This window comes from Cavia porcellus, unplaced genomic scaffold (assembly GCF_034190915.1).
Source record: "Cavia porcellus strain 051 isolate PalLab524CR breed Dunkin Hartley unplaced genomic scaffold, mCavPor4.1 scaffold_20, whole genome shotgun sequence".
Classification (NCBI taxonomy): domain Eukaryota; kingdom Metazoa; phylum Chordata; class Mammalia; order Rodentia; family Caviidae; genus Cavia; species Cavia porcellus.
Window position 1 is genome coordinate 20,014,138 of NW_026947503.1, and position 15,242 is coordinate 20,029,379.

Sequence of the window (15,242 nt, forward strand, 5' to 3'; positions counted from 1 at the left end):
TTCAAAGAAGCTATTTCCCTTGTAGGTATCTTCCCAAGAGTTAAAGACATTATACCACAGTGATGTATGCATATTCATATTAATAATAGAATAATTCATAATAGCTAAATTTTGGAAACAGCCTATGTATCTGTCAGCAGATGAATATACTTTTAAAACGTGGTATTTATATACCATGGAGCACTACTCTGCCACAAAGCAAGATGAACTTGAGACACTTATAGGAAAATGGATGCACTTTGAAACCATAATGTTAAGTAAAGTAACTCAGACACATAAGCTTAAATGTTTCCTTTTATTTAAAATTCAATGTATATAAAGTACAAAATAAAAAACAGATAATAAGAAAAGAGGTATTGTAATTCAGTACAGACAATGGAAAGTGTACTTTGACTTAATAAATTGTTTTACATGTCCTACACGTTACTTGGCCTGGTTTTACTCTGGTTTTCAATATTTATATGTGACAACTAACTTTAGAAGGTCTTAAGATAACAAAATGAATTTGATGCTGGAAAAATAAAAGGGAAGTGGAAGGAGTGAGAAAAAGGAGGGAATTGGTTGGGGATTTAGAACAGCAGCATAAGTGCCTGCCTGGCAAATGTGAAGTTGTGATCCCCAGTAGCTAGAGGGGTGGGAATTGAAATATGTTATGTACATGTACCAGTCCTCTACAGAGAATATAATTTTTATGTACTGCAAAAATCTACTAATCAGTGAAAAAATAAATCAAGCTTCTAACATGAAAAAAAAGAATTATTAAGTATTTGTAATGTACTGGCCTTTGTTAAGAACCAAATACCAGCACTTTAGTGGAAGAAAAAGAGGTGTGACGGAATGACTAACCTGCAAGGTAGTGAGGTTGGGGTCTGAGTCTGGATGGTACTGATTTGTTGATACCTCTCTATGAGAAATCAAAATAGGTAGTTTGGGGCAGAAGATAATTACACTTTGAACGCACTGAATTTGTCTCGAAGAAAATCCTATCATTTCTGAGAGTCAGTAGTAAATGGTGGGCACAGCATGGAGTGGCCCTAGGGACCTAGATATGAAGCCATGTTAAGTGTACTGCCAGCTGAAGTGCACAGAGATAAGACAAATCGAAATGTTAATAAGAAGCGGATGAGATTCAAGTAATTTCTGCAGGTCATTGGAACAATGAGTGGGAAATAAAATGATGGAGTGATTAACTGTTGTGCTTTCCTGTCACAAGGCTAATCATGAGCAGGGGATTGTGGGATACAATGGCTAAAAATGGTCTTCCATCAGTTCATTTTTTTGTTTTGGGAGGGTCAGGATTTTGCTATGGTCTGGCTAGTCTTGAAATGTTTCTAATTTATAAAATCTCACCTAGAGTACCACTTAAGTCTCTCAAGCCATTAAGTTTCCTTGTAAATATAATTGGTATACCATTTAATCGATTCTCCAAGCCCAGGAGCCCGCTTCATCACACATATCTTACATTGATACCTATTCCCAATGCTTCCTAGAGCGAACAGTCCCTGAACCAAGTGTAAATTGTAGCTAGTGAGAAATGCGAACAAGACTGAGCTCCTACCGCTCACCCACCACTATGCTGCACACTTTACCGCGCTTCACCCCCGGGAAGGGACCACGACTGCCGTTTCACAGAGGAGGACGCGAAAGGAATGAACAGAAATGAGTACAAAAGTCCCCAACTGACGGGTCTTAAGAGATTATTTTTTTTTCTCCATTCAAAAGCCTCGGGGCAACAAAACTCCAAATGCTAGGACAGGTGCCAGAACCAGTAACTCATTGTAAAGTGTAAGAAATGGAGAGGGAAAAAGAGAACTGCCCTGCGATGAGACGTCTGGCGCTTGAGAGCCCTTAATTTCCTCCGCCGCTCCGCAACAAAGCCAGTATCGCAGTGCGCCTGCGCTAACCCTGACTTCCGCTTCGCGAGGGCCTGGGCTGGGCGAGACTCCTACTGGGTGACTGTAGCGCGCGCAAGATGATGACGAAGACGGAAGTTCTCTTGCCAGAGGCGGTACCAGAGCCCGGAGGGGCTCGGAGTTGCGGAAGTTTTATGAGGAGGGTCGAACGGCTGGTGGAGTGCTGTGTTGTTTCGCGTTTTTCATTACGGAGGTGGTGGTTTGAGATCTGAAAGACAATAGTTTCCCGATTTTGCGACAGCAACCCTGGGAGCGACTCGACGTTGCTGCTGTTGGCTCTTCTCGCCCCTCGTTCGTCCCCAGGGAACCGTCTCGGATTTCCACCATGGCATCCACTGGGTCCAACCTCCAGGTATCACTTTACTTCTCCCGTCCCCCCTGGAAAGGCAGCCTAGGGGAGGCGGGGGAACTGGGGTGGGGGCGGGGAAGGGGAGGAAGCGGCCGCGCCCCTGGCCTGGCGGAGGAGGGCGGGGCTGGGGCCAAACTGCAGGTGGGGGAGTAGGTTCCTTTTCGCTGGAGAGGGGTCGCTTGGCCCAGTTACTGGCCGCTGCTGAGCCGCTGGCTTTGTGAGACCTTGACATGGGGGGGTCTTTAAAAACAACGCTCGAGCTCAAAAAGGATAGATATCTTTACTGTTTCGTTCAATTTTATTATAACTGATGATATAGGCAATTCTTTTTAAGATAACAAGAGCATTATGGTAACCATTGTTGATCACCTTGTGTTTTGTTTTTACATTATGTATTATGTCCATCCTTTTCTTTTGATTTGACTGACTGTCCTGGTATGTCACATTTGGTTTCACTTTCTTCAAAGAAAAAAAAGTAATAAGAACTGTGGGAGTAATAAAACCCAAAATGTGTAATTGTCATTGTACAAAAGAAAGGAAAAGAAAGTGCTTTAAAGGATATAACTGCATATATATTTAAGTGTGTAAGATAGATAACCATGTTACTGAGTTTGTTGGATCATTGAACAAAACTGTTTGCAGTCTCACTGTTTGAAAATCCCCTCTATATGCTTTAATTTTGTAACTTCAACAACTATTTCTAAGATGACAATATGTAATTAGTGATTTCCTGTTTATTGTTTCTGAAATTCTGTATAACTTGTACCCTTTTTCTGTTTTTTTTTCTTTTTTCTCAAATAAAATTTAAAAAAAAAAGGATAGATAGACTGCAGTCAGTATAAGGAAAAAGAAAAACCGTAATTTTTTTTTTTTTTTTTTTTGGTCTTTTTCCTTTTTATCGGTACCGGGGATCAAACTCAGGACTGCCTGCTTTCAAGGCAGGTGCTTTTGCCGCTGAGCTAAATCCCCAGCCCCCCAAAACCGTAATTTTTGCTTAACTCTAGGCCAGTTAAAATATAACCAAAATACATTGTACTTGAATTGGATTGTTGAGTGATTGTTTAGAGATTGATCAGTTAAGGATTGAGCAGTATTAAAGACATAAGCAGGAGGGATGTTACAATTTTATGGAATGGTCAGTTCAGGTTTGCTTTCTCACTTAACCATTTCAGCCTTCTAACCTAAGAAATTTGGATAAAGAATTATCATATAATGAGTAGCTTTTCCACTGAACAAAGCAAAATTCTCGGTAGCCAGATGCTTAAAATCTGGGAGAGTACAGATAACAAAAAGTTAGAATTATGAAATAATTTCATAAATGCTAAAGCAGAATTAGAGGTTAGTGTTTGGGCAGCAAGAAAGGGTGTATCTTATTTTTACATAAACAAGTGGGAAATGCTTCGTGAAGAAGGTGATATGGTTTAAGGTTGAACACTTAGCTACTCTTAAAGGTGAATGTTATTCTAGTTAGTATTAAGAACCTAAATTAATAGATTATGGTGTGACCAAAGGCATACAGTTAATTAGTGCTAGTAACTTTGAATCCTGTCTAGTTACATTTCTGTGGTTTTTGTCACCACAAAATTCTTCCTTCGTGAATAGAAAAGTTTAAAACAGTTTATGCCTCAGTCCAGAAGTATAATAAACCTTTGCAGAGAGTTGAGAAACATTTAAATATTATAGTATGAAATGAAACTCAAAGTTTACTCAGTCCTAAATATTGTGTCCTTTATTGTCATGTATTATAAGAAATTCTGAGAACTCATGTCTTGTGTCACATATAGGTGTGTGTATATCATTCATGACCTCAGATGGATTATGTTCTATGTTAAAACAGGCGTAAAGTGATCCTTGGAATTAATGTACAAGAGGAAGTGGAAATCTATAGGCAGTGTAGGTCTGAGCTATTCTCTGGGATGTTGAGGACTATGCAACAAGAGGACCAAGAACTGCACTGAGTCCCAAAGAAGCTGGAGTTTTACTGGGAGACAGTGGTGTAGGATCTTCAGGTGGCAAGTAATGTACATAGGCGTGCCACCTAGTGGTCTGGGTTGTGCCAGTACTGTGGTGCTATGGCAACATAGTGTGCAGATGGAAGCTGTATGGTGAGGAGCTGCATGTGTCACTCACAAATGATTAGTCATCATCTTACTGTACATGGGGAGTCTGAGGATTTTAAACCATAAAGTGCTCACTCTTTTTGGCTTAGAACCAAAGAAAACATTTGACTGGTAGCAAGTCTGGGTGTAGAGAGACTAGTTAGAACTCTAGGCCTTCATGTTGGGAAATGGTGACTGGCCAAATTAAGGTAAGTATGCATTTGAGTAAAAAAGGCCTGATCAGAGAAAAATTGGAAGAGAATATTAGGCTTTTACTTATAGCCACAATTAAAGAGCAAGGGAGGAGGGGAGTCTGGTTTTCCTCCCAGATTTCAGGATTGGATATTTGAGTGGGTGAGAATTAGTTCCCAAGATGCAAAAGGGGAAATTTGGGAAAGGAGCAAAATGAATTCAGTTCTGAACTTGTTTAATTTGAAATGCTCATGGAGACAGTCAAGCTAAAATGCCCAGTATGCATTGGAGTACAGACGAGTAGAATTGGTATGATAGACTGAGTTAGATATACAGACTTGAGCATTGTTAACATAAAGATAGTAAGAGAAATTGTGGACATAGGGTGATCCACCTTGGAGAGTTTACAGAATGAGTAAAAAGGATCAAAATGAAACCTTGTGGAGTATACTTTTGAGAAGAGAGAAAAGGAAACCTGAAAAAGAATCATTAGGAATAAGAATGATGTAGCGAATATCAAGAAATGAGACACTGTCAAGATATTTTGTTATTAGTGTGGCAGAGATAAGCTTAATACTTGGCAATCAGGAGGCAAGAAATCATTGCTGTGGGAAGGATAATTCAACAAACCAAGACAGAATAGTGATACTGTCTGGGAATTTGCTGTGGAGGTAAGATGAGTATGGTAGTAAGATGAGGAGTAAGATGAGTTGGTAAGATGGTATTTAGAATTCCAAAAACTTGAGAGAGTTGGTGTACTTTAATGTAGATTTTGTAGATATGAACCTGAGATAGGCTTATGCACATTTTTCTGCTTAGAAGGTCCCAACTAAAAAGGGAAAGGGAAGAAAAGCAGAGTGGCATGTCATTGATGGAAAGCAGGGGAAGCTCCAGAGCTCACACAAAGAACTATGCTGGGCAAACAAGGCTGGTCATCTGTTCAGCTGGGATGAGTACTTTCAGTTTGCTGCTTTCCAGGATTTTGTAGGGTGGATATTCTATGGTCTCCTAATCTGAAAAGGACAAACTCAAATGTTCCTAGCTTTTACACTTATATTTTGATACCTAGATTCTAACTGAGCCTAGAGTAATGTTAGTCTTCTCCCAGCCATTGTGCTGGAATTGTGTGCTGGAATTGTATGCAAATGTGAAGACAAGAGACTTAACCCTGTACACAGGGAGCTTACATGCTAAAGGGAAAGACAAAAAGAAATAAAACCCACTGCATACACACAAAGATAACAACATACGGATTTTAAATACAAGAGTGATGTGAGCAGCTGTTTTTTTTTTTTAAATGGAATACATTTAAAAGCAGCCTTAAACCATTAAAAGCATCTCATGTAGCAGGGAGTAAACAAAGAATGAGCCCCAGCCTGAACACAATCAGAATATATGGTACACAATCACAACACAGATACACAGGATATGTGGATCAGAATATATGGTAAATGTTTAATTTACAGTAAAAGTCACATTGCCACTAATCTCTACTAAAATACTCCCCTTTTCTGCACACACACTAGTCTCATCATTCTTGACACTTCTGGGGCTCCCTTCAGCAGCACATACACTAAAATTGACACTTTGTGAAGCAGTTGCGGGAGTCCTGTGTCTTCATGAGGTATGATAAAGAAATGTGAATTCTGCTGCCAAATGCCATCCAGTGACTACATATTAAGGACATAATGGTGTGTGCTCATCCGCCTTACTCCCTTCCATCTCTTGGCAACTTCTGGCTCTTCCTCAAAGTAAACACCACCATGAAAATAAACATTTTGAATTAATTGAGGGTATCAAAGCAGCCGTAACAGCAAAACTAAACAGTTACAACAAAGGGCTTCCAGCACTGTTGCAGAAAATGGCACGAACAATAAATGTGTTTGAAGTGAAGGGAGAAGAGTATGTCAAGAAGGATTAATGCAGTGCATTTTTTACTGTATATATTCTAAAATTTAAACATTCAGTGTTTTTTTCAATCACAACCCATAATTCAGTATCACATAGAAGAGGAAGAATCCAGTGAAGTAGAGAAGGAGCTACCAGAAAGATAAAAGGGAAATTAGGCGAGTCATCAGAGGACAGTGTCAATAAAAAGGAAATGATGGATTTTTAGAACATTGTCAAATGATCAAGATGAAGGCAGAGTTGGTCTTTGGATAAAGCGCCTTGATAGCAGTTGTATGGATGTGATAGAGAGACTGGTGGCCAATCCACTGTATATATGCCCTACAAGCAGAGAAACAGAACTGAACTGAGTGGTGTCTTGGTGTCAAAAAAGGCTTTTGAAGGTAAACTGTTTGTGTCTAATGGAAATATCCAATGGAGATGACAAAAATGGAGTAACCAAAAGGAGGATTTTAGGAGAGCAGTAGGGGATTTTTCAGTTATTGGGTAATGAGCACCGGTCATCTGCCAGCACCATTTGAGGATGGGGAGCTCCAGTCCTCACAAAGGTTACCGTAGAAAAAGAGCTGGCCTGGGGCTGGGGATTTAGCTCAGCGGCATAAGCGCCTGCCTTGTAAGCAGGCAGTCGTGAGTTCGATCCCTGGTACCGATAAAAAGGAAAAAGACAAAAAAAAAAAAAAAAAAAAAAAAGATTGAAAAGAGCTGGCCAGTGAGTGAAGAAACGTGTAAATACAATGATAATGGGGTGGGGGTGTAAGAGAGTTCTGGAGAAAGGGGAGATCAAAAAGCACAGATGGAACACTGCCTTTGATAAATAAGATTAGAAGGGACCTGTCTGAAGATTTGGCAGTTGAAGTAGGACTGTATCATTCTATGGGGAGTGATCTGTAGTGCTCAGGCATCCTGTGTGATGGAGGAACTCTGGGGGTTTCAGGTGGAATCCAGACATAACTAGGTCATATAAGGCCATGCCGCTCATGCACTGGCATTTGGAATTTATGGTTTTCAGGGAGAATCCATCAAAGGTTGCTGTGTGTACTAAGTGTGAAAGCATATTGAAGTTAAGGTGGTAGGAATAGGGAGAGTAAAGGGTATATTCCCAAAGAATAATTAGCTCTCACCTCCAAGTCATGTTAATTTCATTTCAAATGAAGAATGCTAACAAAGGCAAAATGAGACATTCCTCAGGAAAAAGATTCTTGAAGACTTTCGGTACTATCCCATCCAGTACAATAGCCACATGTGGCTGTTTAAATTAAAAACTCGTTATTCGGGGCTGGGGATTTAGCTCAGCGGCATAAGCGCCTGCCTTGCAAGCAGGCAGTCGTGAGTTCGATCCCCGGTACCGATAAAAAGGAAAAAGACAAAAAAAAAAAAACTTGTTAGTCATACTACCCTCATTTCAGTGGCTCAGAAGCTATATGTGGCTAGTAGCTTCCATATTGATCGGACAGTGCAAATACAGACATTTTCATGATTAGAAAATGCCTGGTTTAAATTATGTACTGTAGTTGTAATTGGCACAGAGTTTGGAACCAGATACTGAGACAGGAAAAACACTTAAGTAGATGAGTAATGCAGGACCTGACTACAGCACTACAGTAAGGGCTATGATTGATTGGCTGGATAAGTGAGTGGCACAGCACTGCAAAACAATCTGAAAAGAAATTATAATCAGAGTAAGAAAATTATTTTTGCTGTGTGGCTTAGCCACTGAGCCTTTGGGCTGCATTTTGTGAGACCAGTCTTAACTAAGCACCAATCAACCACATACTATGAGTATGCTTTTTATAACCTGTCTAGCTAACAAAACTTGAAACTTTGTCTTTGCGCTTAGGCTATTTGAACTGTAAAACATGTAACTACTGCATTTTATTAATTCTGATACACTATTTAGTTTCCTTCTTGCTGTAACAAAAGAAGTGTGATTTTCCAACAAGAAGACTATTCTTCTCCTTTATAGATTTCATCCCATGCAAAAGCAGCTGCTTCAAAATGTAACAGTATTCTTGAGAGAATGGAGAGGAGGAAGATATAAAAAGAATTAAGATATGTTATGTACATGTACCAACTTGCCATGACTGTAATCATGTACTGCAAATACATACTAATAAAAATTAAAATATAGTATTTTTATGTATGATTTGCTTTTGGATTGTTTGAATGCTGTATATATATACTTTTTTCTTTTCTTTTTTGAGGGAGAGTGTGGAGGATTGAACCCAGGATCTTTATCGTTACCTCTTTTTTAACTTTTATTTTGAGACAAGGTCCCACTGAATTGCTGAATTGCCCAGGGCAGGCTCAAAACATTCCTTCTTCAACGTCCTGAGAACATTGGAATTTACAGGCATGCACCACCCTCTGGATGATTATTTTTAATACAGCCTAAACATGATCATATCGTTATTCTCATTTTTGTGGACTGTAGTGTTACTACCTAAATAAACCCAGTTGGAGTGTCTTAATCATGCTTATTCTTAGTATTTGCGTATTTTTTTAAAGATTAGTTTTTAATGAAAGTTTTATTTTGACAGAATTGTAAATTTACATGTAGTTAGCTATAAGAAACAGTACAGAAAACGTAGTGTACCATTCACTGAATTGTGTCTTGTGAAGATAGTGTGGTGTCACAACCAGGCTATTGACATCGAGGCATTCTATAACATACTCACCTTTCCTCAGTTTGACTTGTGACCGGCGCAGCCCCCCAATGAGACAGAGGACACTCTTGTGGGTAACAGGTAACTGCCACTTTATTGTTGCGGGCTCTGGCTTATATATTCGGCCGTGACCAATCACAGGCTGCCACGAGGAGGCAGGGTTGGGATGGGACTCGGGCTCTGGCCAATATACCCAGCTGTGGTCAATCAGGGGTTGCCACAGAGTCAGCACGGGGCAAATACGGAGTGAGCACGAGGTGCGCACGGGGTGGCTAATTTGGAGAGGGACGTAGCGCATTGCGGAAGCTGACGTGGTCCTTAGTCCCGGGCGGGGTGTGTTGAGCGCCTGCGCCCGACAGACTTGTACTTGTGTGTATTTATTTATGAGTGGCTATGTGTGTTTCTGTGCGGTTTTATCATAGTGTAGGTTTGTGTATCCTTCACCACAGTTAAGATACAGAACCATTCAGTCCACAAGGATCTCTTGTTGCCCCTTTATGATCACAGTCACCTCCCTTCCTCTTCCACCTACCATTCCTATCCCTTTCAAAACTTTTGGTTCTCTTTATCTGATTTTGTGAGAATTAAATAAGTGGAATAATATAGTCTACAACGGTTTGGGTTTGACTTTTTTCAGTCGTCATGATTCACTGGAGGTTAATCCACATCATGTGTAACAGTAGTCCATTCGTTTTTGTTACTGAGGAGTACTTCATGCTATCAGTATACCCTACCTCTTGATTTTTTAGTGTTTTTTGGCTTGTTTAAACATGCAACTGTGGAAAGATGTCCACAGCCATCATATAGAGGTTTTTGTGTGAATATAAATATTCATTTCTCTAGAATAAATGTTCGGGGGGCAATTGTTTGTCAGCGTTAGAAACAAAACAAAAACATTCAGTTTCCAAGAGTGGCTGTACTATTTTACATCCCATCAGCAAAGAGTAAGTGACCTAGTACTCTGCGTCCTCATCAGCGTTTGTCTCCTTGGTCGTTGGCATTGTTGTAATAGTTGTTTTATTTTGCTGTGTGGTACAGGCTGACCTTGCACTGACTGCAGCCCAGGCCAGCCTCAGACTCACAGTGATCCTTCTGGCCCAGCCTTCCAATTGCTGGCATTATAGGCATGCACTGCCACACAGCTCTGTTTTTTAAATATGCTTTTATTAGTGCTTATTTTATAAAATACTGGATTTCAGGGTGCTATGTTCATATACATATTCCCATCACCTTTCCTCTCACTTTGTTCTCCATCTCCCTTACTCCTTCCTCTTGTCAAACAACAATCTCCTTTCTGCTTTCGTGTCATTACTGTAGAGTTCACGTAGTAAGGAAGACATGTGACACTTTTTTTCTGAAATCTTCCTTATTTTGCTTAACGTGATCTCCAGTTCCATCCAAATGTCATAATTTGGTTTTTATAGGTGAGTGATACTCTATTGTACATATGTATATCTCAGTTCCTTTTTAATAGTTAAAATATTTTCTATTTTATTCATAGCTTTATGTTAAAAATAATTTCTTTAAAAGATATTATACTTTATAAAAAACAATAATTTAGAAATGCATATTTACATATTTAGGAAAATACACCACCTGAGATTTGCATCAAAATTATCTGAGAGTGCAGGGGGTCTAGCTAAGTGGCACAGGTACCTGCCCAGCAGGCGTGAGGTCATGAGTTCTATCCCTAGTGCCCAAAAAAACCAAAATTATCTGAGAATAAGGGGATGAGTAGAGTTATTATTGCTATAATATTAGATATGGGAGAACTGGGGATGTAGACCACAGATAGAAACTTGCCTGTAGAGTTACTGGATTCAATCCTCAGTGCTGCCAAAAAAAATTAACTACGAGTTGGTAATTGTTGAAACTGAGCCTTTTTCCTTTCATATATAGTTTTATAAAAACCATGTTTTTCATTTTAAAACTTAAAAAATAAGGACCAGTTTTCACTTAAGTGACTAGAAAACATTTTAGAAACTGGTAATTTGAAGTGTAGGCAAAAATACGGAAAAGTGAGAACTTACAATTTGTAGGAACACAAATTTCTCGAACTATTTTGAAAGTGACTTTGACATCTTACAGTAAAACTGAAGATTTGCATCCTTTATTACCTCACTAGAAACCACATTTATTTATCAATATATGTTGACAGTTTGTATCCATTTATCTGTTGATGGAACATAAGCTGGTTCCATATCTTGACTGTCATGAATTGTGCCAAAAAAAAAAAAAACACTTTGGTATGCTGATATCCCTGTAATATCGTATGCAGTATGCTGTCTTTCAGCTGTTTTGGATATATACCAAGGAGTAGTATAGCAGAGTCATATGGTAGTTTAATTTTTAGGTTTTTTAAGAACATCCATACTGATTTCCATACTAGTTTACATTCCCTTCACAGTGTAAAAGCGTTCTTTGCCCTACCACCCCCAAACACTTGCCAGTATTTGTTGATGATAGGCATTTTTACAAGTTTGATTTATATTTCCCTAATGACTAAAGATGTTGAACATACTTTCATATATCCATAGGCTGTTTGTATTTCTTCTAAGAATTGTCTTTCGGTTATTTACCAGTTTATTAATTGAGCTCTTTATATTTTTGAATTCTTCATGTGTTCTAAATAGTATATGTCAAAAGAGTAGACAGCAGACAGCAGAGGTTTTTCTCATTCTCTAGGTTCTCTTCACTCTGTTGGTTTTTTTCTCTTTTTTTTTTTTTTTTTTTTTTGTATTTTTTTTTTTATCAGTACGGGGGATCGAACTCACAACTGTCTGCTTGCAAGGCAGGCGCCTATGTCGCTGAGCTAAATCCCCTGCCCCAGTTTTTTTCTCTTGCTATATAAAAACTTTAATTTCATATAATCCCATTTATTGATTCTTAATATTATTGGTTTGGGAAGTCTTTGCCTCTGGCCATGGATTTACATATCTCCCATGTTTTCTTCTAACACTTTCAAAGATTCAGGTCTCATACCTAAGTATTTGATCCATATTGATTTGATTTTGTATAGAGTGAAATAAGAATTTAGTTTCAATCTTCTACAAGTTTTCCCAACACTTACTTGGTTAAGAGGGCCATCTTTTCTCCAGTATGTCTTGGCTCCTTTGTTTTGGCTCTTTTGACAAGATTCAAATGGCTGAGGTTGTATGGGATTGTTTCTGTGTCCTTGTTCTAGTTCATTGGTCTGTGTACCTATTTTTGTGCCAGTACCATACTTTTTTTTTTTTATGGCTTTGTATATAATTTGAAATCGGGTATTGTGATGCCAACAGCCTTAGTTTTTCCCCCCTACGACTGACACAGATCTTTTATGTTTGAGAATTTTTTTTTAAGTCATGAAGAATGTCATTGGAATTTTGATGAGTGTTGCATTGAATTTACGGATTTTTTTAATATAGCCAATTTTAAAATATTCTGTCAGTCCATGAATAGTGAAGGTCTTTCCATCTTCTAGTGTTTGTAATTTCTTTCTTTTTGTAATTTTCACTGCACATTGCTTTTACTTGTTTCATTAAGTTGACTCCAGTGTATTCTTTTTAAGCTATTGTGAATGGCATTGTTTTTCTAACTTGTTTCTCAGCTAATTCATTGTTGTATAGAAAAATACTGATTTGTGCACTTTTTATTACCCATTCTCATATAAGTGTTGAGATGTCTCATTGTTGATTTAATTTTAATTTCTCTAATGCTTTATGATAAATATCTTTTTATGTGCTTATTTGCTGTCTGTATATCATTTCTTATGAGTGCATATTTGCAGTATATAATAATTACATTTATTGTAGAGGGTTGGTACATATACATAACACATCTGAATTATTTTCTTACCATTCCACTTCTGTTTCTCCCCTGTCTCCCTTTGTTGCCTTTCCCATTTGCAAACAATCTTAACTCCCTGTTTACTATTATCTTTTGGTATTTTTCTCTTTAAATTATTTATACTTTGGGTTTCTCATGTAAGAGAAACCATGCAGTATTTAAGTTTGTGTATGTGATTTACTTTACGTGCAACTTGAGACAATAATCTTTAAGTATATATCCTTTGGTAATATGCCCATTAACATCTTTTGTCCATTTCCTATTTGGACTCTTTAACTTGAGTTTTCAGAGTTCTTTATGTATTAGATACTAAATCTTTGTTGGATATGTTTTGAAATAGTTCTTTCAGTCTGTGACTTGTCTTTTCATCTTTTTTTATAAGGATCACCTAGGGAACAAAAGTTTGACATGGTTCATTTTTTTATTTTTTCCTCTTACGTATTATGCTTGATGCCAAATTTAAGCCCCTTTGCCAAAACCCAGATCCTGAAGACTTTTCCAGGTTTTACAGCTTTCTGTTTTTAGGGTTAAGTTTTATTTAAGGGAAAATATAAGATTGAAATTGAGATTTCTTTTTGCTTGTGAATGATCAGTTGTTCCAGCACCATCTCCTTCCAAAACCTAGTCTTCTGATAATTGACTTGCTTTTGCACTAAACTTTGGAAATCAGATGCATATACTTGTGAGCCTCTATTTCTTGGATTTACAAAAATATTTTTATATGTTTATATGTGTGTATATGGATATTTTAGAAGATTTGATAAAAGAAGGAAGTGAAAAATCAGTGAAGACTTACTTATTAAAGGTAAGGTCCATTGTGTTTCAAATAGTTGGTGACATCTGGAAGGTTACAGTGGGCTGGTTAGGTAGTGCTTGCTTAGATCCTAGTTGCTCAAGATCCTAGCTTCAATCCAGCTGAAAGGCTTTGGGGATTGAAAGGAGCAGTCTATCATAAACACTTTCTGTGTCATTAATTTAAGGATCTTTAGTGTTCTAAATATTTTTATATGTTTATATGTGTGTATATGGATATTTTAGAAGATTTGATAAAAGAAGGAAGTGAAAAATCAGTGAAGACTTACTTATTAAAGGTAAGGTCCATTGTGTTTCAAATAGTTGGTGACATCTGGAAGGTTACAGTGGGCTGGTTAGGTAGTGCTTGCTTAGATCCTAGTTGCTCAAGATCCTAGCTTCAATCCAGCTGAAAGGCTTTGGGGATTGAAAGGAGCAGTCTATCATAAACACTTTCTGTGTCATTAATTTAAGGATCTTTAGTGTTCTGTGGTGTGGCATCCTTTTGCTGTGTAAGATTTGTTTTGTTATTTACTCTCTGGTTAATGTCCTTGCTAGGTGAATAAACTAATAGGTTAAAAGTTTTGGGTACTTTTCAGATTCTTGGGATTTTATTGCTCCATTGCTTCTCAAGGGGTTTTACCCCATACATTTTTACTATTGTATGCTTTAAATTTACTAGCACTTAATCTCTTAGAATTTCCCTAAATGCTGTTTTTAATATGAATTTTCAGATTACTCAGTAATTCCTTGCTGGCTTTAGTTTGAATTTGGTTGTATGAAAATCATGAAAACTTTAAATGAGTGTAGTCTAGATAAAATTGTCTTCAGATAGCATTTATTCATATAACAAATGTAATTTGAATTTTATAAGGTAATTTATTACAATTATCGTTTGTTGCTTTTATTTTAAAAAAAAAAATTCCAGGTCAGTTGTATAGCTCGAGTAGAGTGCTTAACTGCCATGTGGGAGGCCTTGAATGTGACACCAAGCACTACTTCCCCCTCTAAAAAGTTCCATTTTGATTATTTAGTTCATTTTATGTTTATATTGTGGTTGTAATGTAAATGTTTCATTTTTCTCAAACAGAAAGCAATAGATCTTGCTAACAAAGCAGCACAAGAAGACAAAGCTGGGAATTATGAGGAAGCCCTTCAACTCTACCAACATGCTGTACAGTATTTTCTTCATGTAGTTAAATGTAAGATCTTGGTTTTTTGTTTTTCTTTTTTGTTTTTTTGTTTTTTTGTTTTACCTAACACTGCAAAATAAAATTCTTCTATTTTTATTTATGAGATTTGATTGGAATATAAAACCAGATTCTAAACCATCTTTAGCCAAAAAAACTCATTCTACTTGAAGTACTCAAATGTACCTAATGAATGTAACAATTATTATTAGTTTGTATTTCCATACATCTTAAAATGTCAATGCAAACAACTCTTTTATTTTAATGATAATATACCAAAGTATGTAATATAAACTTGTTTCCAAAGC

At 37.4% G+C, this 15,242-nt stretch overlaps 1 protein-coding gene across 1 annotated transcript in view; it reads left to right on the plus strand.

The window, feature by feature from the left end:
- Positions 1-1,991: 1,991 nt before the first annotated feature.
- The window catches only part of Vps4b (vacuolar protein sorting 4 homolog B), a 31,080-nt gene continuing 17,829 nt past the window's right edge, over positions 1,992-15,242 (plus strand). The window contains exons 1-2 of the mRNA XM_005005524.4: positions 1,992-2,265; positions 14,835-14,946. Coding sequence (XP_005005581.1) covers positions 2,239-2,265; positions 14,835-14,946 — 139 coding nt within the window. The 5' untranslated portion in view covers positions 1,992-2,238. The remainder of the gene's footprint in view (positions 2,266-14,834; positions 14,947-15,242) is intronic.